General features: G+C 36.3%; 1 protein-coding gene across 4 annotated transcripts in view; it reads left to right on the forward strand.

The window, feature by feature from the left end:
• The window catches only part of LOC145694666 (zinc finger and BTB domain-containing protein 41-like), a 93,614-nt gene that overhangs the window by 16,898 nt on the left and 49,164 nt on the right, over window positions 1-27,552 (forward strand). For 2 of the 4 annotated variants that reach the window (XR_014133036.1, XM_081771137.1), the window contains exons 2-3: window positions 5,238-6,087; window positions 19,177-20,279. Coding sequence is in view for 3 of the 4 variants with exons in the window: in XM_081771137.1 (XP_081627263.1) it covers window positions 5,238-6,036 (799 nt within the window). In the remaining variant the exon portion in view is untranslated. Of the gene's footprint in view, window positions 1-5,237; window positions 7,483-19,176; window positions 20,280-27,552 lie in introns of those variants that run through there. The other 2 variants (XM_081771138.1, XM_081771139.1) reach the window with 2 other exon arrangements.

Consider the following 27,552-nt stretch of genomic DNA (forward strand, 5'->3'; position numbering starts at 1 on the left):
AAAATAAAAGTTTCTTCCCTCTAGATCCACTCCTGGACGAGTTGTAAGTGAGCCAACACCTATTGGAGCACCTGCACGCTTACATGCTATTATCGAAGAAGACACCAACCAAGCAAATGATTGGTCCATGTGAAGAAAGAAAAAAAAGTGAAATTTTTTTTCCGAAGACCAATTTAAGTGAGTGAACTTGAAATATGTGCGTTTCGTAATCGTTATTTCCACCTCACATTGTTTCAGTTTAAGAAAACGGAGGAGTAGGGGGAGGCTCATTTTACGTTTTCAGAAAGCCTCCTTGATCAAAATAATAAAAAAAAAAAGTCTAGAAAATATTTTATTCTTCATTTAATGAATGTGAACCACAAACATCATCAAATAATTGCCCTTTTATTGTTCGCAGTGTTGCTAACTGTGACATCAAAGTTAACGAAACTTCCCTAACTTTAAAAGGCTGCAGTTAATTCATGAAGCATTGGTCAAGAATGGTATTTGGTGTGTTTATTATTCATATAAAGCTGAACCATCTGACAAAATTTCAAATTTTAAAAGATGGTGTTTTCGAGAAAATGGCGCCCAAAATTGGCGATTTTTCAAAATTTTACAATTTCTCGAATTTTTTGCGACAAAATGGTTGCACACAGAAGCGATACAATTTTTTCCCGGAAAGCTGGTAGCTTCGTCTTACGAACCGCGAAAACCGTAAAATTCGTACCGGAAGTGCTCAAAAAAAAAAAAATCGCGAAGTTCGACTTTTCAGATAAATTGACGTCCATTTGTTAATTTATGTACAAAAAAGATGCGCATGCGCAAACCAAACTATAATAAAATATAATTTATTTATATCCCTATGTACATACTGTACCGTAAGTCAGAAATTAAAATATTAAAGAAATCAAAATCAAAATAAATTGTATCAAATCATAAACTAAAGGAACAGTAAATTCTTAAATCAAATTAAGAGTGCAATTAAACGAATGATTGCAATCTCTTATTGTCACAAATGACAATATTTTATTGATGAAACAACTGACTTACAATTGGTAGTATTGTGGATATTTTTGTAACAATATAAATTATTTAACAGTGAGCTTCCAAGAGTACTGAATTCATGACCAGACATAGTATGTCAGATTAATTGTATAACAGATCATTATAATTTTTCTCAATGCTTAACCAAACGGAAATAAGCTAAATATTTAAACATTCAGATCTGCCTGTCACTTTCAGAGACCTCCTAATTTCATGTCACATGCAAAATAGACAGTTAAAGTTCTCTGTAGTCATACTTTACCTCATTGCATATTTCGCTTGGTCTTGACCGGACAATGGTCTTTCTTGCGGCATTTGTAATTTCGTATAGACCATTCCATTGCGATTCTGGATACAGGACCCAGAATGCAGAATGCAGAATGCCTTTTTTAGTTGCAAACTTGGTCATTTTATATGGACTATTGTCCTTGTTTGCCTTAATTATTTTTCCTTTTAACTTTGCCAAAAGCCAACATAAAAATTTACAAAATCTTAGGAAAGTCCTAATTACATTTCCTGACAAAATATTGTTGTTATCTAATGATGTACAAGTAAGTATTTTTGAATTTTAATTTACCCTGAGGTTTGCTTTCATCTTTTTCGTGATTTTATCCGAATTGTTAATTACTACTGACAAGCAATGTTATTTGACTACAGGTGATTCTTGACTATTTTGCTTCTGCTTCCAACGATTTCTTGATTACAAGTACTGCCCTTGTGATTTTAAAAATAATGTTATGCGCGTATCCAAAAGCTGAAATATTACAAAAACTTCGTTCCATTTTCACCTACCAAATTGCCATCATAATTTTTTTTATGAAAAAATGATTTTTTAAAATTCTTAGTTCTTAGTTTCATTACATTACCCCACCAACTGGAAGAAAAATTTCCGAACAGTACCTTTAGTGTATGTCATTAGTTTTTAAATTCTTAGTTCGAATAAACATTGAATAAACTGACAAACACTAAACACTGTGAAAAACACTTGGGGGTGAACATAATGTCCACTTGAATGATTGTGGTCTCACTTCAAACACTGGGAGGTGAAAAACGGGGTATTCTAATTGTCCTCATCGTGGCCATCGATAAACGAAGAATGTCCCTAGTCACTCCACAGAGATCGAAGTGAAGACTGAATGAAATGGTAGATGATGTGAACTGCAACTGGGCCTCTGTAAATGCAGTCGCTGAGAGCTGCGACTGACAGTAGGCAACCGATAGTGGTTCCTATAGATGGTCCTCTTCTTGATATGTACTCATGGCCGTAGTGAAGGATGATGAACAGCTACGCATTTGGTGTGACATCTGGGCGTCACGTTTTGCTGGGAGCTGCGAGTTAACGATGTCCTGGCCAAACCAAGGATCCTTGATGACGGATGAAAAACAGCTTGACGTCTCGGTATAGCATCTAATAAAAATTCATTAAAGCTAGGCGGGTTTTCTAGTTGGGTAGACAAATATTTTTTGGCGTATAAATAATGCAAGAGAGATTCCGAGGGTTCCTGAACCCTAGACCTATATGTTTCTGTGGCTGATATAGGTAAGTTGTTAGGACCAAATTGTTTTAAAAATTTGTCTTTAAGTTCTGTCCAGGACAAAGCGTCTAACCCGGCAGTGGTTTGGTACCAGTACAAGGGTACATCTGCTAGACACAACGAAAAAATATTTTTCATCCTATCTTCAGACCAACCAGATATTTTCGCTGTGCGTTCGAAATTAGTTATAAACAAGTCTGCCCTCTCTAAAGGTGTGCCCGCAAATATTGTAAGAGAGTTGGGGTTAACCGAAACGGATGCGGAGCCTAACGTGACAGAGGCTGAAGGTTGGGAAACTGTATGGGAAGGAGTATGAACTACAGGTTCTGAGGTTATAGAATGGGGTGTCGTGCTGTTAGCGTGCAGGTTAATGGAGGTAGCAGGAAGAGTCGTCAAAGACTGCGGGGCTACTACGTGACCGTTTATGTCCATAGTTTGCTCAAGACTACGTGTAATTGGCATTATAGGGAACTAGAATACACTCAAAAATATATTGGGGAACCAAAAACAAAAAAAAAAAAAACAAAAAAAAATAATAATAATAATAATAATTATAGCAAATGCACTGAAAAAACTATACCACTATTGAAAAAACGTCCAAAAGGAAGATAAGAAAAAAAATAAGTCTGGTATAAAGAAAACTGCTGTCATTTAATATAGGGCCCCAGCTGTTTTCTTTCGTCTGGGAGCCATGTTAAAATAATTCGGTAGTTAGTGATCTCTTGCCTGTCAGATGACAATTAACTAATTAATAATTTCCTTTTTCAACAAGCAAGACTTTATTTTACATGAATTAGAGGTTACAATTACAAATTTAGATTATGTTTTCTCGCAGGAGACCATTCGTCCAGCTTAGAGCCTTATATGAATGACAGCAAGTTATGAAAATGAAAAATACAACTTACATTAAGTATGCTGGTATACCACCCATGTTATTGCAGATCCTGGTTGGTTGCTGAGAGATCCGTTGGTTGTTCCGAGATGATCCTTGGACCTCTCCCTTACCTTTTATATTGTATTAATTTCGTCAGCCAGACCCTGAGGTTCTCCGTAACAGCCTTGTTTGTTCACTTAATTACTTCTTACGCTACGTGACTGCCGGAGAACCTCATTAGTCCACGATAAGTGTGACTGTTTATTCCAAAATTCTTTTGTTATCTAACTTAAGTACACATACATTTTATCACTAGAAATTAATGTCAAAAAAATCCTTTTTGATATATTCTTTTTTAAAACCATTGAGCTAACTTCTTTCTTTTCTTTTTTTTTCACTCATATGATAGTTTCATTGCAATACCACAACAAGAATTATAACTCTACCTGTCTCCATAGCCGAATGGTGAGGCTCCGAAGTTGACCATTTTCCATGTCTTCTACAATTCATAAATTGTACTCCCCGTCTTTGATGGCCCATTATTTGGCGGGAAATTTTTTTTCGACAAAACAAAAAAATACGGATCTCTTAAAAACATGTCTAGTTGCTATAAAAAAGTTTCAACAATATCTGAGATGGTGATGGTACAATTTTATATTTTTCTGCTTGAGTTGAAATGGAGGGCACCATACTTATATTTCGTATAACAGCTTGCGGCACATGCACTTGTCAACAAAGACACATACCATCAATGGAATTTCAATGTCACAAAATCATACTTCAAAAAGGTACTCGAGATCATATCCATGAAAGGGGAACAACTTTACGTTTAGCGTGCTGACATTACATTCCTTGCTTGTATAGTAATGTACAAAAGATTCATCACATCTCTTTAGAAATTACTGAAATAGAAATAACTCTCTTCTTATTAGAGAAAATTTAATTTGTCTTCTTGGAAATGTGTAGAAGAAAACAAATTCTTCCAAAAAAAAAAAAAAATCACTATAAAAATAAAAACGAAGCGAATTACAATTTTAAAAATATAAATCTAAATAGAAACAAGCCACAGAATCATCGGGTATTTTGTGTTAGTGATGTAGATATACACTTTTACCAAGTAGTGAAATTTCAACTCATCTTGGTAGAGTAGCTGTTAGCGTATAACTTTTTCTATGATTGTAGGTCCAACCCTTTTTCTATGATTGTGGGTTCAAGTCTCATAATCTCTAAAACTTATTTTCAGGCGTTTTCCAAATGTGAAAGAAAATATTTCAGTTATTCACTTTCATTAATCCTTCGTGCCTTTTAGCCTATTGGTCTTAAACTTCAGATAGTAAATTAAAGATTTCGTTTCAGCATAGTTTGTATGACTGAAATTTATAACTTTATTATATCATCTTCTTGGTTAATTTACGTCTATGTACCCTTACCTATATTTTATTTTCTGTTGTATATAGTATTAACACATTTTTGTTTGTTATGAAACTTATTTAGAACAAAGTTAATCCAAGAAACTCTTAGACTGTTCAATATGCGATAAGATAAACAATATAAGTAATTTGAAATGAAAAAGAGGGTGTAAGTGTCAGTAAAAAAACGAATAAAAAATATTGAGTATTATACAGTTCTAGTAAGTTTGTTTTAAATTTCCAATTGTGATCCGAAACAAGTAAATGTACGGTCTGTTGAAAATAAGATTCTAATAAGGTATTACGTTTAGTGAATAATAGAATAGCTTTATGTATACTTTCTCTCTGTGTTGTAGTAAATATGATTATACACTAGTGTTTATTATTTTTCAGAATTAAGGACCAAAACCCAAAAGTATGTAACAAGACTTGTACTATATGTGGAGAGAAGTTTCAGTATGCTAAATATCGTCGGGATCATATGTTGAAGAAGCATAATGTCGGGGAATATAAGTGTCCGCAATGTCCCAAACAATTCAGCGAATTTAGTTACATGCAACGACATGTAGTAATACATTCTAATGCTCGTTCCAGAGATTGCCCATGCGAAATTTGTGACAAATTGTTTTTCGATAAGAATCAACGAAACATACATATTCGTCTTGTTCATAGAAAGGACGAGAATAGTGTGAACTGTGAATTGTGTAATAAAAAGATACTAAGGATCTGCTTGAAGGACCATATGGAAACACATGCAAAAAATGTAAAGTATAGTTGTCCTGAATGTGATGAGAAGTTTGTTTCAAGAAAAAAATTGTATAGCCATAAAGAAGCTCACAAACAAACTTTCATTTGTTGTAAAGTTTGTGGTAAATTGGTGAAGAAACGAAGTTTTCCAAACCATATGAAGTACCACAATAAATCAGAACAGTGTGAACTTTGTGGTGCACAATTTGCCAGCAGTATGGAACTTAAACTACACATGAGAACCCACACAGGTGAACAACCATTTGTATGTGAGATTTGTGGTCGTAAATTTGCGCGTCACAACAATCTGCGAACGCATTTGAAACTTCATGCTGGAGTGCGTAAATTTGTGTGTGATTTATGTGGGAAGAGATTTGCTCAGAAGTGGAATATGCGAAAACACATGAAGTTATGTGAGAAGAGTTCTGTAGCACGAGCATCTTAATAGTTTAAATACTTTAGAATCGTCAGTTACTATTAGGATACTATGAATGAGGTATAATGTTTGTTTTCTTCGTATTAGTTTTACTAGTTACTGGCACATATAGTAGGGAACAGTGATTTATCCAGAACTTTGAACTTAGGGGAGGTTCAAAAATCTTGGGGCGGGGTAGTCTTGTATTAAGGTCGTATACTATTATCGTCTTTTTAAATAGCGTGTTTTATATATATACAGATGGTGATCAGAAAAAATGGAAACACCTGTAATTGGCAACACGTCAGATGTATGGGTTGGCAGTGGTGTGGCGCCCGCAGCGCCGGACCGCTGGTGGTGGTGTGTTAGGTCGGTCTCCATACTACGTCAGGCGCAGTGGAACAGCAGTGTCCAGTGGCAGCAGCAGATGGAGGTAGTGTAAAATGGAAGACCTCTCAGATTTTCAAAAAGGGCAAATTGTTGGTGCGCGGTTATGTGGAGTGAGTGTGACGGCAGTGGTTACTGTGTTAGGTGTGTCGCGTGAGACAGTGTCGAAGGTGATGACGGCCTACACAACAAACGGGAAAATCACATCGGGTAAGCGGAACAGTGGGCGGAAGAAAATCATGGATGACAGGTCACGCCGGGTATTAAAGCGCATTGCCACGCAGAACCGTCGTGCCACTGCGGAGCAAGTGACGGAGGAATTCAATCAGCACCTCCCCCACCCTGTTTCGACAATCACAGTCCGCCGCGAATTACATGACATGAACTTTTTTACGGGGTCGTGTTGCACGGGCCAAACTACTCATCAGGGACCATAACGCTTTCGCACGCCGCAAATGGTGCCGCGACCATGCAACTTGGACCGTTGAGGACTGGAAACGTGTGATATGGTCGGATGAGTTATCCTTCACCCTTTTCCCAACCACGGGCCGTGTTTATGTGTGGAGAACGCCCAAAGAAGCTTATGATCTGCAGTGTCTCCGCCCAACTGTGAAACATGGCGGCGGCTCGGTGATGCTGTGGGCCGCAATATCATGGTTTTCATTGGATCCTGTGGTCACACTTAGCGGACGAATCACTGCCAACGATTATGTCGCAATTTTAGGAGACCACTTGCATCCTATGGTCCGGATGTTGTTCCCGGACAATGACGCCATCTTCCAGGATGATAATGCACCCATTGACACAGCTGGCGTTGTTGCAGCGTGATTTGAGAAACATCGGGATGAAGTTCAACACCTCCACTGCCCGCCCAATCCCCATATCTCAAGATAATTGAACATCTGTGGTCCGTCTTGGAAACACGACTCCGGCGACGATTTCCACCTCCATCCTCTCTCACAGAACTGGCCCTGCACGAGGAATGGTGTAAAATTCCACTTGCTACCATTCAAGACCTCTATGCCTCCATCCCACGTCGCATCAAGACTGTTCTGAAGGCGAAAGATAGCCCGACACCACATTAATCTGGTAAGTTGCAATTTGGTTCAGGTGTTTCCATTTTTCTGATCACCATTTGTATATATATATATATATATATATATATATATATATATATATATATATATACAAACTTTAAAATTCGGCGATGCAACGATTGCAATGGATTTCCTTCCTTAGCCAGAGCCAATTAGCATCGACTTTCTCATGCTTGGCGTCACGTTGAGATGAAATCGTTGGCTATCGATTGATCGAACGTTATTGTGACGATCACAGCCGTGTAAAGGTTGATATCCATTCAATCTTGCGTTGCGTGCTTTGCTTCAAAATTTATCTTGTCGAAAGTAAGTTGTCATTCTATTGGTACTTAAAAACAAGAATTCAAAATCTTTTAGAAACCAAAATAGCAAGATTTTTAATGGTGTCTTCCCGTTCTGCCTAAAGGCCCTCCATCACTTTGTAGAAAATATTTTTAGACGAGAAATTCTGTCCAGGGAGAGATTTCTTCACGAGAATTTTTCTTTAGTAATTGTAACAGATTCTGTAAGTTTTATTTTAATTTCTTTAAGTTTTATCATAAATTTTAGATGTTATTCTACTTGTTCTTCTCGAAAAAATGACTAAATACAGATCTGTTATTAACAGTGTTAATCACATCTACCTGCAGAGAAATGGAAAATTGATTGACTCAGTTGCAAGAAAGCTGTTTGACATTGTAGGTGAAACGAAGATAAAACAAACTTACTTCAATCTAGTATCAAGTCATTTCACAACAAAATTTTATTCAGTTTTCCAGTAGTTCACCTCAAACATGTAAAGGCGGGCGGCTTTAGGATTATACTTTTGCGTATGGATACATATGCACATTTGATTGATTACTGACAATAAAAAATTCCTTTTACAGTAGTGGTTAATGCTGTTTATTAAATAATTATTTACCATTAATATAAAAAGTTAAAAATATATTTACTCCGTATAGTATCTTTTAGTGTTTATATATATATATATATATATTTTTTCAAAATTGTGGGGTAGGTCCGTGACTACCTGGCCTACCCGCTAAAACCGCCATTGCTCGCAGTATGTAAAACGTGTCACAGTTCAATATTTAAGACATATTTGGCTATATATTAAGCAAACAATGCAAAAGGATGCGTAAGACGGCTCTTATCCCCGATTATCTGACTTTTTGATTTGATTAAAACTACAAAAAAACATACAAGTATTTCAATATTGATATTGATATTTTGTATTGTTGCTATTTACATTGGCAACATAAATATGAAAATAGAAGTATATACGATACTATTGCATATAGTATAGAAATATGTATATGAGACAAATCAGTTGATAAGGTGATGATGAAAAAGGAGTTGTGATTGTACAGAACACTAACATTCTTTCTTAAGAGTCGCCTTATGCATCCTCTTGCATTGTTTACTTAATATATGGCCAAACATGTCTTGAGGATGTGAACTGTGGCACCTTTTACGTACTGCGACTCTTAGCATGTTAGAGATGAACTACTGAAAAAGTTAATAAAAATCTTGATGTGAAATAATTTGATATTATACCAAATTAAGTTTATTTTATGTTCGTTTCAGTTACAATGTCAAACGGCTTTCTTGCAACTGAGTCAATTTTCCATTTGCCCACAGGTATTTAAAAAAAAAAATCGGATTAGTCTTTACCAAAGTAGATGTGAATAACTGCTGATAAAAAAACTGTATGGTCGTCATTTTTCCGAGAAGAAGAAGAATAACATCTAAAATTTATGATTAAACTTGAAGAATAGTTATTCTTCTTAAAGCCTCTGTTAGAATTACCGAACATATTATTACGAATGCAGAACAAAATTCAATAGAACTAACCCCAAGGAAAATTCAGACAAAACAGACTAAATTCAAGGGATAGAAACATAGGCGCAGCCTAATAAAAGGATACTTTTTTCTTCAGCTGTTACGCATCAAAAATGTTATCTAAAATTCTTCACTTTACGGAAATAACATCTTTAAAAAAAATGATGAAAACCCAATAAAAGACGTAAGACTGTTGAGTCAATTCCATTTTAAGTGATTAAGCATGTGCCGCTCGACCATCTCCAAAAAATCTAATTTTTTCATGAATGTTTATCCTATATATATATATATATATATATATTACAACTTCCCATGGCGACACAGCGGCTGACGCCATTTTACGTTTTTTTTCGATTTTAGGTGTTTACATTGTTTTGAATATCAGCATCTATTTGCCCTACCAAATTGAAAATTGTTGGACGTCTCCAACTCGTGCAGAGCTAAAACTTTGATCTCCTAACATTTTTGGCTAAAACCACTTGAAGGGGATGAAATCAGGATCTACAGTAGCAACATTTTTTTTTACATTGAAGACATGTTTGTGAAGATGAAACAACTGACGTAGAGGTCTGAAATTGTGTGTGTACACAAAAGTTTTCAGACCTGTAGCTGCTCCCAAACGCCTGACAAAAATCGTAAAATTGGGGAATTATGCCAATTTGGCATGTTTCACTGTCCAATATCTCCAATGGGCCTGGATGAAAATTCTGAAATTTTGGGAATTGGAGATATTGGACAGTGAAACATGCTAAATTGGCCTAATACCCCAACTTCATGATTTTTTCAAGTGTTTGGAAGCAGCTACAGGTCTGAAAATTTTTGCGTATTTACTAATGACTCCAGACTACATGCACACTCAAATTCAGACCTCTACGTCAGTTGTTTCCTCTTCCCAAACATGTTTTCAATTTCCAAAAGTGTTGCTACTGTAGACTCTGATTTCACCTCCTTCAATTGTTTCAGCCAAAAATGTTAAGAGATCAAAGTTTTAGCTCTGCACGAGTTGGAAACGTCCAACAATTTTCAATTTGGTAGGACAAATAGATGTTGATTCAAAAAAACGTAAACGCCTAAAATCGAAAAAAACGTAAAATGTCGTCAGCCGCTGTGTCGCCTTGGGATGTTGTAAAAAAATAATTAATTGTGGTTTTGAAGTACCCTGATTCATGGTAAACATTCATGAAACTTCAAGATTTAGCACAGAATATTTGCAAGAGTCATAACCAAATTAAATTCTATAGAACATCATTTCGGGACCTAACAACACTCTCATTATCTATGTCGATATTGGAATTGGTTGGATTGAAATGTAACATCCCTTTCAGCAGTGATGCTGTATGAGACGTGGACATACAATTGAAGTTGAATTCGAACTGGAATTTCCAGCGCTAAAGACGCGTGTGCTAACCATATAGCCACGAGAGGGCTCTCACTGTTTGGAGAAATAGAGTGTGGAGAAACGAAAATATACAGAATGTGGTACTTAACTATGTGGCATTTTATTATTATTATTATTATTATTTGGTCTAGGAATTAATTCGTGCGGGTGGACAAGAGATGGCGCAACGAACGGAGCGTCCCACAGTTCCGTGTATCCACACATGTGTTGCAAACCCCTGTCATCGCGTATCGTTCGTAGTATAGGGCAGTGCATTAAAGCGTCAACAACACCAGTTTGTAGTTAAGTGAACATGGCGCAATTTGTGCCTGATAAAGTGTTTTTGCGGGGTGTCCTGCTGCATTACTTTAACATGCAGAAAAGTGCGACTGAAAGTCATCGTATTTTGGTGGAAGTGTATGGTGACCATGCTCTAGCTGAGCGAACGTGTCAGAAGTGGTTTGCACGGTTTAGAAGTGGTGATTTCGGCTTGGCAGACCAAGAGCGAGCTGGACAGCCAAAAAAATTTCAAGACGAAGAATTGACAGCATTGCTCGAGCAGGATTCGTGTCAAACGCAGGAACAACTTGCAGCAGCATTAGGCGTTGATCAAACAACAGTCTCCAAACGCTTGAAAGCCATGGGAATGATTCAAAAGATGTCACATTGGGTTCCACATGAATTGAAAGACAGAGACGTTGAAAGACGAAAAACCATTTGCGAATTGCTGCTTCAACGACAGAGCAGAAAGGGGTTTCTGCATCGAATTATTACGGGTGATGAGAAGTGGATCCATTACGAGAACCCTAAACGAAAAAAGGCCTGAGTGAAACCAGGTGAACCAGGTCCATCACAACCAAAACGAGATATTCACTGTGAAAAGGTTATGCTGTGCATATGGTGGGATATGAAAGGTGTGGTGTACTATGAGCTGCTGCAACCGGGTGAAACTATGAATGGAGAACGTTATCGACGACAATTAATGCGTTTGAAGCAAGCTCTGGCCAGAACACGACCAGAATGGGAGAACAGACATGATAAACTTATTGCTCAACATGATAACGCTCGCCCACATGTCGCAAAACCGGTCAAAACCTATTTAGAAAATGTCGGATGGGAAGTTTTACCCCACCCGCCGTATTCACCAGACGTTGCTCCTTCGGACTACTACTTGTTCGATTGCATGAACAACGATTTGATTGGACAGCGGTTTACTTCTTCAGAAGATATCGAAACATGGGTCTCTGACTGGATCGCTTCCAACAGCAGACTTAAAATTATTAAGCTGCTAATGAACGATATAGATTAGCTGTATAGAAATTCGTTTTTGTTCATTTTCTGGAAGACTACGCACTAGTCCCTTGGACATGTCATTTTGTTTAGTCCGATGTTACCTATCGATTATGTAGTCTTCTCTGTACACAATACATATTATATATTTAAAATAATAGAAGTTTAACCCTTAACGAGTTTTCGTAACCATTTGGCTACACCTTTGTTTGATCTTGTGTATTGCGTTTGAAGAGTATCAGGTATTGTTCGTTATGATTATTTGTGTACTTACTTTCCGCGATGGTAGCAGTTATTGCCCCTGGTGACAACTCAGGTAAATTTTTCGCGGGAAGTTGTCTGTGGATATGTTGTTTTGCAAACAGTACCGGAAGCAGTGAACCGTTAAGGGTTAAGATTTTATCATAAATTTTGAACTTTATCTCATTAACCATACTGTGTAGTTTTATTTTTGCGGGTATCATAATGTAAAAGTTGATTAATTTATTCTTTAATATCAGTTTTATCAGTTTCATCTCAATAGTGGTGTAGCTAACATACAACATGAATTTTTAATTTTATAAGGTAACCAAAACAAAGTTGTATTTTTTGACGTCCCATTAATCATGCACTCAGAGAGAGGAAACCAAATGATGCACGTTCCTGCTAAGTCATCGAGAGTTGATCTCACCATCGACTTTCAGTAAACTAGGAACGTTGCGCAAATTCAGCAGGCATAGTTCATCCAGTGTATGTAGTATGATAAAAAATAATTACCACAAATAAGTAGTATTAATATTAATATAATGGCCAAAATATTATGGGCGAGAGAATGTGGGACTCGTTGTCTAGTACCGCCCTACTATAAAGCCTTTAATTTATCTCTCGCACACCCAGTCTTCTTCTAACTAAATCAAAAAGGCAACATACTACATAAATAAAGATATAATACGAGATTATGTCCAATCAATCCTTCTTTACTGGCTTCTCTCGAAAACTTAAATGCTGGGCGTATGATTCTAAATATTCTTACTCATCCAGTTACAGGGAAATTTTTATTTTAAAGAACGAAACATTATTCTGATCTTTTATATTATTTTATTCAAAAACTAGATATGAGGCAAGACGAAAAACTCTGTGAAATGCAACAAGAGTTCTCATTTAAAACTCAGAAAAGTTTACTCGTAAAGGACCGAAATCAGAACCCATCACTTTCTAACTAGATACAATTATATGCTAAAATATACTCTAAGTTTAGGGGTCCTGTGGCATAAGTTTCTGTGCCCTCACTAGCGGCACAGCTCCACTTAGCCTTCACTTTAAAAGCAGTTCCTTCACTCAAAGAAAATGTATGACCTATCTACACAGGACTCCAGAACTCAAGAGAACCTGTGAAAAAATACCTGACTGAAAAGCACTACAAGGTGATAGGTTATGTTCAGGGGAAAAAAGAAGTCTCTGTAATGAGACTACAAAATGGTCCGTAAAGTGGACCGTGCCCTAACCAAGTCTCTCTGCGAGACTATAAAATGGCCACCAACAACTAGGTCTTGCCCTAATAACGGTTTCGCTCTAAAAGAGACCAGAAACTTATATCTTTTCCAAGAGATAATCACTAATATAGGGTTAGGATCAGGGAAACAAAAAAACAATCAACTTATAACCCAAGAAACTAAGTTCTCAGACAAGAGGGGCCTCGAACCCGAAACCTTCGGAGTTCGAAATAGAAATCCTTAATAAACCTATCCAATAGATTAAAACATATCTCAAAATTTAAAAGCTACTTAATGCATATCCCAGCGTCCTCAGCGGGATTAAAAATCAAGGCCTAACAAATAATAATAATAATAATAAAATAAAACTCTCCAGTAAACGATTCTTTAGTTATCTACCAAACTTCCTATTACCTACCACGGTCATTCCGAATGACCATCTGCCAGCCTTAAACAGCATAGCTTAAAAAAAAAAAAAAAAAAAAAAAAAAAAATGGTTGATCCAACAGACATTAGGACCTTCGGTCGAACATAACCATGTGGTCCAGAGTGTCAGAAGAACCCCGACCGAGCGAAACAGCTCGGTTTATATACGATTCTGCTCATAAGTGGCAGCATCCAAGAATGAAAAAATCCCCAACTAAATAAAGAAAGTTCATTACCAATTTGAGAAAAAACGACGCTACCAACCTCCCCCCTTGAAATTTTCTCAGTTCATCAGCACGTATCCTATTCTTAAACTATAGAAACAAATGAAACAGTGTATCTAGCTAAGAAGTAAAACTTTAAAAGCAATTTCTTTAAGGTTATATGCAATATAGATATAAGAAAATGAAAATTGTTATATAAATAATATACAGATAAATTATACAAATTAAATAAATATTAGAACTCCTTATAAACTATATAAATATATGTGCATTTAAATAATAATCCAGGCCTGGAATTAATGAACCTATGTGTATATTTAACTCAGATATCTTTATACAATTATCATATATCAAGTAAGTGGAATGAAAATGTCCACTTGTCGAATAGGGATGAAAGTATCGAAGCAGCTTGTTCTCGTGTGTTTGTTGAATGACTTTAAAGTGGGCCTGTCAGCTGCCGCATCAGATAGCCGTATATGATAGACATTTGGGGAGAGTACCGTGAACGAACATACCGCCAGACATTGGTTCGTGAAATTCCGTTCGGGAGATGTGAGCCTTTCAGATGAACCACGCAGTGGACGACCACATTATGTGTTGGATGATGAGGCCCTGAAAGCAACCATCGAGAATGACAGGGTTTAACGTGTGATGAACTTGCTGAAAGCTTCCATGTTTCCGCTAAAAAAAAACAGTCAGACTGTACCTGCATGGGATAGGGCAATCATACAAGTTAAGCAAGTGGGTATCGGCAGCCAACAAGGAACGAGTGACAGCATGTTTGTTCTTGCTCATTAGGCACTTGAACACATCTATCTTTATTCGCTTGCTCCTCTTGACGTAAAGTGGGTCCTCTATGACACTCCCAAGCGTATCAGACATTAGTTGTCGACACGTAATCCTGTTCTTCGCATCTGAAGTCCACCTCTGTACCAAGGAAATGTTATGCTTTCTGTATAGTGGAATTGTCGGCAAGTGGTGCATTACGAGCTCCTTCCACCTGGTCAGACTATCACTGCTGACCTCTAATCTCAGTAGTTGCAAAGGGTATACCGTACATTGCGGCAGAAAGTGCCGTCAATGGTGAATCACAAGGGTGAGCTGTTCCTGCAGGACAATGCCAAGCCACATGTAGCAAACAGAACGTCGAGACCCTTCAGCAACTTGACTGGGAGATACATTTCCATGCACCATATTTACTGGATCCTGCGCCAGCAAATTACCACCTGTTCATTCCCTCAGCTACCAACCTCCGTGAGAATTCTTCGCAAATGAGGCAGACATGCGGAACGCACTTCCAGTCTTCTTTGCGTCCACGTCCTCTGAGCTTTATCACCAGGGTATTGTACAGCTGGTGATCTTTAGCAAAAGATGTTGGATGCTGATTAAAATTACTTCGAAACCTAAAGGTACTTACCGTCTACTGTGTTGCTCTTTGTTTATCACTGCTCTAGAACGGCAAGAACTTGTTTTGTTATCTTGTACCTGGAAATTGGATTTTCTCGAAAACTACACAGAAATTTACTCTCTCCCATGTCATTTTTTCCAGTTGAATGTGCTATATTGTTTGTTACGTAACTCAATTTAAAGATATCTTCGTTCGTTCAATGTTAATAATATTCTAGAATTTCTATTGTATGATTGTGCATATTGTTTCTTTGGAATTATTATTAACCGATAAATAAGGAGAATTTTCCAATATAAAAATTTCGTATTCATATTCGGGGTCGACGCCAAGGATTGGGATTTACTCCTCCCCACTCCCCAAATATAAAGCTAGGTCTCTTTTACCAAAGGTACATTAACTTCAGCTAATCCTCCAAACAAATAGGAAATATCTATTCCATATATATATATATATATATATATATATATATATATATATATATATATATATATATATATATATATATATAATCGAACGTACTTTTCCCTCAAATATCTGAAAATGAATTTAAATTGAAATTTTTAATTTAAAGCTGCACAGTGTATCTAGAGTGTACTTTTATACTCGGAATTGTTCCAGAAACGGAAACATGGTGAAAGTTATGGTAGTCTATAATGGATTTATCGATAAGATGTTTACAGAACCATAAAGGAATGACGGTTGACTTAAATATTTCTACCACATCTGCGCTTGAGAAGGTGTAATTTGTGAGAATCAAAACGAATATAATAGACATAAGAATTTTTATTCAGTTAGAAGTTCGTTGTCTTACATAGATTAGTATTAGGCATGGTCAGGAATTGGTGAATGCTAAAGTAAAGTTAAAAATTACATTGGTCCAACGTACTTTAAAGTACCACTCCTTTATTAAATGTTTCGAGTTCAGCCGACTGTTCGCGCAGAAGTTGAGGAAATGTGAAAATGATACGTGGGACATGCACATTGTTATGTGAGGGAATCTCGCTGTATTGTTCGTACAGGGAGGTTCTAAAAAAAATGTTTGCTGAACTAGCAACTTTTTTTTTTTATTTTATTTTTTTATTTTTTTTTTTTTTTACCTATGTGGAGACCTAATAGCAGGTGTGATTGGAAATATTTCACCATTTTAGATAGAAGACCATTATCTTTTCATGTTTTCTTATCTTTATTCATACTGATTGTGTGTGATTCTTTATCATGTGGGATGTTATTCCATTTTATCGTATAAAAACAATAAAATACACAGTTGAAGATACGCAGAAAAACGAAATTGAAATCAACTTGAACTCAAAATTACTATAAATATAGCATCTTTGTTTTGACGTAACACAATCTCTTGTTCGCAAAATAATTCAATTGTTGTGTAATGTCATACAGTTAGTGAAGTTACCACTTCCAGAGAAGTAACATATTCCATCATAGCTATATGGTCGTCGTCGCACATTCTTGTAAGAGGCCTGGGTCGACTCGCGGTGGGAGTTTGTTTTCGAAACCTAAGTTAAACTGCTTCATGCTACTCGCTTGCCTTCCCTTTGCCAACGCTCACACAGTACCCTCTCTAGTTTGAAAACAAATTTTGTGCAAGCATGCCAAGCGAAAGTAAAATGTTACCTATGGATTAAGCGAATTTAAAGAGATTAGAAATCAGTTTTACTCGTAACTCACTCTAGAGCTCCCTTGTGGCTATGTGGAAAGCATACACGCGTTTGGCACGGAAGACTCCTGTTCGATTCCCGGCAGAAGCTCGTTTGGTTCGGATCCCACGTTAAGCTGTAGATCTATGTCTAACCTAGCCTTACTGCCGAAACAGACGCTAAACTCAAATCAAAACAAAATCAGATTATAACTCACTATATTTACAGGTATATTCATGAAATATGGGCGAACGGAACTTCAAAAAGAAACGGATATATTTCTCGAGTACAATTCGATTATTTCTGAACATAATTAGTACTGTCCTGGAGCTGAGGTTTCATGATGTTGCTTTCATAAAAATGCATACGGAAAAAGGGTTCAAAGTTTATGTTCAAAAAAAGGGGGAGGGGCTTAAAACTCTGTTTCCTAATTGATATAAATAGACTCGTATTCCAACTTTTGAAATTTCCACTTTTAAGAAGGGAAGAAGCATTTTTACAACAATTTTCTTCACATTCGTATTAATCATATTGCAAAAACTAAATTATTTGAAATGATTTTTCGAAACCGGACTTAGCTCGAAACGAGCTTTTATCATGTGAGTTTCATTGAAATGTGTATTGAATGGGGCTAGTGAATTCAAAATTTATTGTAAATTAGTTGATTATCTTACAAGTCTCAAATGTTCGGACGATGAAGTTTTTTTTAAAAAAATATAAATGTCTTCTTAAAAATAAGTGGACATAAGCACCAAACTATATGAAAATTCAACTTCTACAGAGGAAAAAGAGCAATTTCCATACTTTTTTCTCAATGTATAAAATTTACATCGACGTTGTTGATCTCAGCACGACAAAAGGGCTGAATTGTTTGAAATGACTTTTGAATAGCAGTTGGGTCGATCTTAGTTTCCAACTGTTTACTGTAATTCAAACGCGTATGCTAACGGATCAAGGGAGTTGAAATAGAACTTCAAATATTTTCCAAATAAACCTACTTTTTCCTTCCCGTACGAGAAAGAAACAGTGATGCTATTATAACTGTGATTTCAAAGTAATTTAAAATGTCGGTACGTTAAAGTACGCTGCGCTTCCTTTCGGCTAATTGATATACTCCTGAAAGAAGTGTAAGCAGCTCAAACACGATTTTGGATGGAAATGCATTTGTTGGGGATTCTACTTTAAGCTGTAGATCCGGGTCTTATATAGACTGGGTACTGCAAGAAGACTAAATTTTCAAGAAGTAATTTATTAATATGCTAAATGATAATATATGAGACTGAGGTAACATAAAAATTAGATACTATGACTATTTTGAATTCTCAGATTAAATTCAGGTAGATGTCTTCAACATAAAATATGTCCAAAGAAACCAAAAGGAAAGAAAGTTATTCCCTTATGCACTGATTACGCCATTTCTCAGTGTAAAATACCTGTTTCCGCCACAAATCAAATTGAATATTAGTAAGTTTGTCTGTAGTGAATGACGCGTATAAACGCGATTCTAAAGACATTTAACCAATTTAATTTTGTGGTAGACACCATGTAGGAAACAGAAGTTTCCTCGTATTACTCTATTAAGACTACAGTGCTAAGCAGTCTCCAGAACACATAGCTACGACGTGAAATTTTGAATTTGCCAGAGTGTGTCACATAGCTAGCGCCTTACTCGCGAAGCGGCTTGTCGTAGTAGCAATGGTAGGCTGAAAATTACAACAAATAAGCAAGAATATAGACTCTTTGAACAATCAAAAAGAAATCAGATTCGCGCCAACTGCTAAAAGCCACATATATACATACTGGGTTAAAACAAATATTAAATATTATCCAATTTTAGAGAATATTTTATTTCTTTTAAATTTCCAGTTGTGTTCCGAGACAATTAAATGTACGGTCTCCCAAAAACAAGATTCTAATAAGGTATTACGTTTAGTGAATAATAGAGTAACTTTATGTATACTTTCTATCTCTGTTGTAGTAAATAAGATTATACACTAGTGTTTATTATTTTTCAGAATTAAGGACCAAAACCCAAAAGTATGTAACAAGACTTGTACTATATGTGGAGAGAAGTTTCAGTATGCTAAATATCGTCGGGATCATATGTTGAAGAAGCATAATGTCGGGGAATATAAGTGCCCACAGTGTCCTAAATTTTTCAGCGAATTTTCTCGTCTGCAATATCATTTAATAATACACTCAAAAACACGTTCTAAAGATTGTCCATGCGAAATTTGTGACAAATTGTTTTTCGATAAGCATCAACGAAACATACATATTAGCCGTGTTCATAAAAAACAAAACAAAAATATTGTGAATTGTAATCTGTGTAATAAGAAAATATCAAGGGTCTCCTTGAAGAACCATATGGAAATACATGCAGGAAATGTAAAATATAGTTGTCCTGAATGTGATAAGAAGTTTGTTTCAACAAAAAATTTCTACAAGCACAAAAAGTCTCATAACCCAACTTTCATCTGTTGTAAAGTTTGTGGTAAATTGATGAAGGAACGAAGTTTGACGCAACATATGAAGAATCACAATAAATCAAAACAGTGTGAAGTTTGTGGTGCAAAGTTTGCCACCAGTGTTGCACTTAAAATTCACATGACAACTCACACAGGTGAACAACCATTTGTATGTGAGATTTGTGGTCGTAAATTTGCGCGTTACAGTAATTTGCAAACGCATTTGAAACTTCATGTAGGTGTGCGTAAATTTGTGTGTGATTTATGTGGGAAGAGATTTGCTCAGAAGTGGAATATGCGAACACACATGAAGTCATGTGAGAACATTTCTTCTGTAACAGAGGCATCTTGATAGTTTTAAACACTTTTGTGATCGGCAGTTAGGTTTAGAACACTGTGTATGAGACATGCTTATTTTGTTTCTTTCAGTTTTACTTCAGGGTGTCCAATATACAATACAACCCGGAGTTTGGGATAGTAGAACTTTTGAACCTGAAGTTATACACGAATAATGGTTATACCAAAATGAAGCCTTGTTCATGCATATATTTTTAAACTAGCAAGCAACGATTGAATTACACTAGGAATCACAGTGTTGCCAGATGTGACCAAAGTTTTTTTTTTTTTTTTTTTTTTTTTTTTTTTTTTTTTTTTTTTTGTTGCAAAACATGTAAATTGACTCATAACTCATACGTATGGAAGTTCTGTCGTTAAGTTTCATTTGTTTAGTTGGAGTAGCTTGGAAACTATGGAATGGAGAAAAGAATTTTTCATTTCCACCGATAACTAATCGGATGAGGCCTGTGTAAGGGGAAGTAGAGAAATCGTAGTTTTCATAAATTAACACCCTGAATTGGCAACTTTGCTGATGTTTCAGTGCATCAAAAGTGTGTTAAGGATCTGTCTACATTACGCAATTCCTGAAAACAATGAAAAACAAACTTTGAAATTATCATGATAAAACGTTTACTTACATGCACCCGGCAACACTGCTACTATCAGAAATGAGTTACCACCTCTACAGCGGATGCTGGGAATGTCCCCTGTTTTGATTCAAACACTCGTTCACACGTTTCACCAGGTTGACAGCAACTTTACGAAGATTAGAAGTGTTAATGTTCTCAATGCCACTGCGAATGTTTGTTTCCAGGTCTTGAATAGTTCAAGAATTGTTCTTGTATGTCTCTTGCTTTAAATAGCCCCATAGAAATGAATAGCAGTGTTACCGGGTGCATGTAAGTAAAAATTTTATCCCAAACTACGGGTTGCACTATATATTGGACACCCTGTAGTTACTGGCACATCTATGATAGGAAAGCATAATGTTAAGTTTCCAACTAATATTGCAGAAAAACGAAACATTTGTCAGTAGAAAGGTTTTCAGTAATTGATTTTTGTAGTGCAATTTCAGAACTTGAACTAATAAGTACTTTTCGCGATGTAATTAAAATAATGAACTAATTGTATGGATCAGTTACTAAAGTGCTTCAAATAATTGTAGTTCTTTTATATTGCGTGTAATGAATTTTGTTAATTAGTATGTATGTGTAGTTTAAGTACTTCATGGTTTGGCTATATTATTGGCCTGATTCTTTTTCAAAAATTAGTATAATTTCAATTGGAGAATAGTGTATTTTGTATTTGATATTATTATGCTGACTTTTGCGAGACCTCATGTGTCTATTCCAAAATCTCCAGTAGACAAAAATTAAAATAATGGAGAGAATCTGGAAATCGAGATGGAATCTGGAAATTACTTATTATATCATTATTATTGAAGTACACGATAACATCATCTTCATTAGCGTCAAACAACGAATACTACATTAGTTGTACGTGACTCATCATATGTATGCAGGAGAAGTATGTAATTACGAGAAATTAGCCCTGAGTAAAAATTATGACCTGTACATAGGAATTGTGAATTTTCAGGCCTGTACTTACTAAAGTTTTCATCCTTATGCTTTGCCTCACTGCTCGCTAACGATTAGCCGTCTTGGTCTTAAAATGGAAACTTAATCCATAAAGTATTGGAATGTTTGACACGTTAGACCCGTGTCGGATAATATTTTAGGTCATATGCCCACGTCTCGAATAGCCTCGCTGCTGAAACGGACGTTAAATTTCAATCCAACCAGTCCTAACACTAACATACATGTGAGTATTTTGGGGTCCCGAAATGATGTTCTATAGACTTCAGTCTGGCTATGGCTCTAAGTTCAAATATCATGTGCTCAGTGCTTGCAGTGATCTTGTTTTGAAAAATCTTTTCTTGTCTCGACAAGATCAATATTGCACAAATGTTAATCTTCAGCATTTCAGAATGTTAATTTACATCAGACCAGTAAGTAATATCTTTGCCGTGAATCTAAAGTATGTGCCAACATTAATTAATTAATTTAGTTTTGCTTTTTATGTATTTTTATTTATTTATTTTGTTTTTATTTAAACATTCCCTAACAGTGCATTGACACAAAAATATAAATGCATATAACTTTTGTAGATATATGATTTAAATTAAAAACCTGTCAGTCTATGGTCGAAAGACATCCAGTATTTCAGGAGGCTCGTTTCCAGGCCTTCACAGGAATCACTTCCTTTATACATAATCTTATAGGTATTAAGTTTTAACAATTATGAGACAAAACACAGAAATATATTAAAACACACATACTCATAATCAATTATCCTTTTATTGTAGTTACAATTATTAATTAGCATCTTGCCAATCTACGGACATCGACTTCCTGTAATCCAGGAGGTTCATTTCCAGATCTTGTCAGAAATTCTCCTTTTAAAATATTTACCTAGTACATATATTTCTGGTTTTACTAACACAACACATAAACGTACACAATTTACCATGCAAATCTTTCTCATATTTATAATTATCGTAAGTGGTTGTGCACAGAGGCTTTCGATTGTGCGTTAGCTTCAGCCCACTAAGTTTTCTTAGATGATATTTTAGTCGAGTATTTTAATAATTAAAACTCCTCAGTGATTGGCACTATAAATTTTTTGAATGATATTTTAGCCAAATATTTTCTTAAACATTATGCTTTCTAACCTCTTTATTTCCATTTATTTTTTCTTTTAGTCTATGCATATTTCTTCTTCTTTAGTTTCTTTTGTAGTATTATTACAAAGTTTTGGAGCAAAAAATAAGTTAGGTTTTGTGATATTGATTTGTTTACTCTTACTATTTCAAAATTATAATTTCATTAGTTTCATGTTTTTTTCTACGTATAAAAGTATAGCTTTTATATATTTTTCAACGGTTAAAACTGCAAGTTCTCTATATAGGTCTTCCAATTTGTTTTCTTAATTTTTATTTAAACAAATTCTTATTATATTATTTTGCTGAATTTATGATGGTTTCATATTTGTTTCATAGGCATCTCCGAACTTAAGATTCAATATTGTAGACTAGTAGAGTATTTTGAATAAGTCCGTAATACATAAAGCTACCATGTTCTCACAGCATGAAATCTAGACTTTTTTTTCGAGATTGCTCAGATTAGTTAGGTAGCTTAACGTCAATATAATGCCGAATCGTGCAAAATGTGATACCAACATGCCACTTTCAGGGGTGATGTGTTCTTATGTAAGGACAAAATATGGATATAGACCCAAACTTCTGGGGGTTGGTTTGCCTGGTATGACGTCATCAACATGGCCGACACCTGAATTAATTTCCTTAAATTAACAAATAATATCTTGGCTACCGTTCAACACAGAAACTTCGTTCGTGCTTTATTTGTTAGAACATGCTCCAGATCTTGAATTATGTAGAAAATATCTTATATATATATATATGGCCGCCATTTTTAAATATGGCGTCTCAAAGTGAAAGGAGAGCATTACTCGAAAAGAATTCTTGCGTTTTATGGTGAATAACTATGAAACGAGTACGAATTCACAAACACACTTTGAAATAATCGAAATCCCGCGTTTCAAGAGCTTTTAAACGGCACCTATATCATTGCTTTATCTTTAAAACTAACGGAGATATTTCATTTTTGGTAATGATAAGTAGAATACTATAAAAATAACAGATTGTCAAAAGATACCAGATTCCAGGTAGATGACTCTCAGAATCCTGCAAAATATGTTACCAACATGCCGCTTTCAGGAATAAAGGTTACTTATGTAAGAGAAAAAACTTAATTTGCAGCTATTACAATAATTATTGAGTCTTCAGCACTTCAACAGTATTCTTTTTTGGTAAGAACATTGACCATCACAAGCACAATTAAATATCAGATTTGCACATTTACACGAATGGGTCCATAGTGTTTTACAACCACATTTCACAAGCTCCTGGCAGTGCTTTGATGCATCTGGCAGCTGAGTCCAAAGAAGTTCATACTCATCATTCATTTCTCTCCAGCTCCAATGTTGAGGATCTGGAATAATGGTAACTGGTTTTCACCACTGCGACCATATCTAACCAGCTTGTAAAACTGCACGTTTGGTGTCTTCAAAAAGTGCTGCTTCAGCAGGAGGCACACTCTCAATAGTTCGGCTCTTCTTTGTCACTAGAAATTTCCTACATTCATTTACAGTTTGGGTGGTGCTATTATGGTCATACCAAAGAACCGTAAATTGTTGAACTTTCTCGAAAGCAGATGGCAAAATACTAGGTGGACAAGAAGACAACTCCATAAATGCTTTATTAATGTCAGGATTTTTTCCGCCAGACATCCCATGCGGTTTTCTTCCCACATCCTGCAAAGGCTGAGGTGTTATCGCAATCAGTGAATGCGTGTAAGAAAATAAGGCCAATACACATATTTATTCCAAGATTATCCATGTACTGATGGATGGGAAGGTACCTGCGATTTTTCCCGACACCGTACTCGATCCACAGACTCTGTGGCTTTAGTTCATTAAATACATGAACGGCAGTTACCACAACATCAGAATCGACCGTTCGGATCATAATCGAGCTATGGCCTTGCTAACTGACATGTCTTGCATGCAGTAACATGCGTATGTCAGCTTCCTCATGTTCACAGGGAGAACGAAAAGAGAGATCAAGACTGGAATTATAAGATAACCCACAGCCATTGGAGAAAATAATGGTCTTCTCTTGTAGTATTTCAATTTCACTCACACTACTAACAAGATATCTGAAAAGGTCTTATTTATTCTCGGCGTTTTGTAGGAAAATAGGCCTGTTCCTAGGAATACGTGCTGATCCGCTTATCTTGACTCGTGGTGCACTACCACGCTTTCTCCACTCGCTCAATTTTAAGCTACGCTGCAAGTAAACGTCGAAGATAACATTTACTCTTTCAAACTTGGATAACATCGCTGCAATATAGGAATAAAATATTATGTCTCGGTATTCTTCGAATGTCTGCTGGGGGATCGGTTTCAGCATATGGACGATCGCCGGTCCATCCACAATTATGCATGTAGCGATTGGCTCCACTGTGCTGAGAATCTCCACAATTTTCTAAGCATGTGATGATGTCACATTTTTTGGCTTTGTGAAGAGTTACATCATCTGATAGTGATGAAGGAAACTCAAGGTTTTCATGTGTGAAAAAGTCAGAGAGGTCGCTTTCTCGTGTCTGACATGCTATAAATAGGCGGCTAAATAGAGCACAGTCATTTTTTAGGATTGTCACTTTCTGCTGTTCTTTTGTTACTTTGTGTACAGGTTGATCAAATGGAAGAAGGTTGTTCCTGGGAATTTTATCATAAATTAACTTCTTACGTTCCACAAGGCGATCCTTTACGTAATTTTGGTATTGTTCTTTGTCGAGCATACAAAGTCGATCGGGTTCAGCAATGCAAATACAACGTACTGCGTCATCATCGGCTACAATTCCATTCGATAGAGAGAAAAACACATTATCTTCTTGAGTGAATGGATTTCGATCATCTCGCTGGAATACGTCCATTAGCTTGTTAACGTCTTTGAAAAATCGCTTGTTAACGTCTGGCGTGTCTTCATGGTGGACTTCGATGTCGTTATTTATGGTGCTGTATATACTACTGTCATTCTCAAACTGATGAGTCAGGTTCATGATAACGGGTCCAGAAAGTAACCACTTCAACAGAGCTCCAGGATTGTCAAACAACCCAACGGCGCCTCCATCACCCTTAAGATCTTTATTACACTGTTCGTGCATGTGATCATGCGATATACGTGTAGAGACGTCCACTTGTGGAACCAACAAATCCGCCCTGCCGAAACTCCCCGTAAATAGATAGATGTTTTGTCTTTAACTCTTCCAAAGTGTTGATGAAAACTGGCATCCACCTTGCATAATGTGTATGATCAATAGAAAACATTCATGGGCACAACAACTTTAGTGAAAGGATGAACTTCTCAAAATTTGTTGCCCGAATGCTGTGGAGAAGAAGGAACAGTAAAGGCTTCAGCTGAAACACTGTGTACCCGTGTTTGAACTGGTAGGATTCGTTCAGACGAATTGTAATCCCCTCCTCAAAATTCGGTTGCTTATCAATCTTTGTAGACAAATTATTTTGATATGCTTGTCTTAGAAGTAGATACAGTGTTGCGTATGTAACCTTGTGTGCATATCTTGTTCTTTTAACATGAATACCTCGAATACACTGCTCAGCTTTACCAGAAGTGAGGACCTTTGATTCTGAAAGAAGTTCTGCCCATCCACTCTCTGTGAGCCGGTCCCCTAGCACTTTCAGCACAGCCATTTCCATGTGAAATGCATTCATCTTTACAACTACCTTGTCTTCTCCATACAGATCTCTCATGGACCACACCACCTGTTTCGCAATAGCATACACTGGTTGATCACACGTAATCACAGGTATCTGGCCTGAATTTAACGACAGCAGTGCTTGCTTAATGATATCAAAGCAATGACGAACGACTGCTGGTGATGTTATCGAATCATACAATACGGGTAGCAATACATATGCACTCTTTGATGGAGGAGGAATGCCAGCATCTGTAGAATAGAAAAGCACTCCGCGCAATATGCTGAATGGTTTCAGAACTTTCGAGATCAATTTCTTCCACCATTTGCAGCCACTTGTCACAAAAATGATTGTGTTCTGCACTAAACGTTAAAATTTCATTTTCAAATGCAGTGATTTCAGCAGTTTTCCTCACTGATGTTGTAGGGATGCAAGTGTACTAATCAGGGAATGAGCTAGTGATCTTCTTTGTCCATTCCTTATCACTTACCAACAAATGGGGAGCACTGTCATCGTCGGACACTTTTTGAATTAATGATACAGCAGTACCATGAAACGCTTCCTGGGAAGTGTTCGAAGGTGGATTATGATCGATATTATCTATAGCAGCACAGATAAATCTATTTGGAACCAGACCAGGAGGATACACGGCATTCTGGTCCTTAATATAATGACAAAGTTTATTGGTTAGTGTTGCTGATAATTCGCGAATTCGATCGTATAATACACATAATCCAAGTTTGTTTAGTTGTTCTATAAAGCCTTTCTTCCGTGTTTTCGTGTGAATAACCAAGCCTATGTACAGTGGTAAGGTAGTTTCATTTTCCAGGGAATAACGGGTTTTCACTTGACACTTATTATTTCGTCTCCGCTTTACGCAGTTGAAGTTAATTAGTTGAAATAGTGATAATGCTGCTGTATTCGCATCCACACATTCCTCATTTGAAATGTTTGGCCCTTCGTGAACCATTCTCATAAACATTGTCAGCACTACAGGAACGGACTCCATTTGGCTCTTGCTGGTGAAATGTCCATTAAATTTTGGGGTAGATTTGAAAATGTGGGTCCTTAGAATAGATGCTGCTCTAGCTAAGGACATTCCATCCTGTTCAGTTATACATACATGCACTGTGAACAGCATCTCCCACATTAGACTGATTAATAAGAAGAATATATTTCCCTTTCATTACTTCTGTTAGCTCAGGTATATAGGTTAGAGTTCTCTCC

Source organism: Thermobia domestica, chromosome 9, assembly GCF_964235325.1.
Source record: "Thermobia domestica chromosome 9, izTheDome1.hap1.1, whole genome shotgun sequence".
Taxonomy (NCBI): domain Eukaryota; kingdom Metazoa; phylum Arthropoda; class Insecta; order Zygentoma; family Lepismatidae; genus Thermobia; species Thermobia domestica.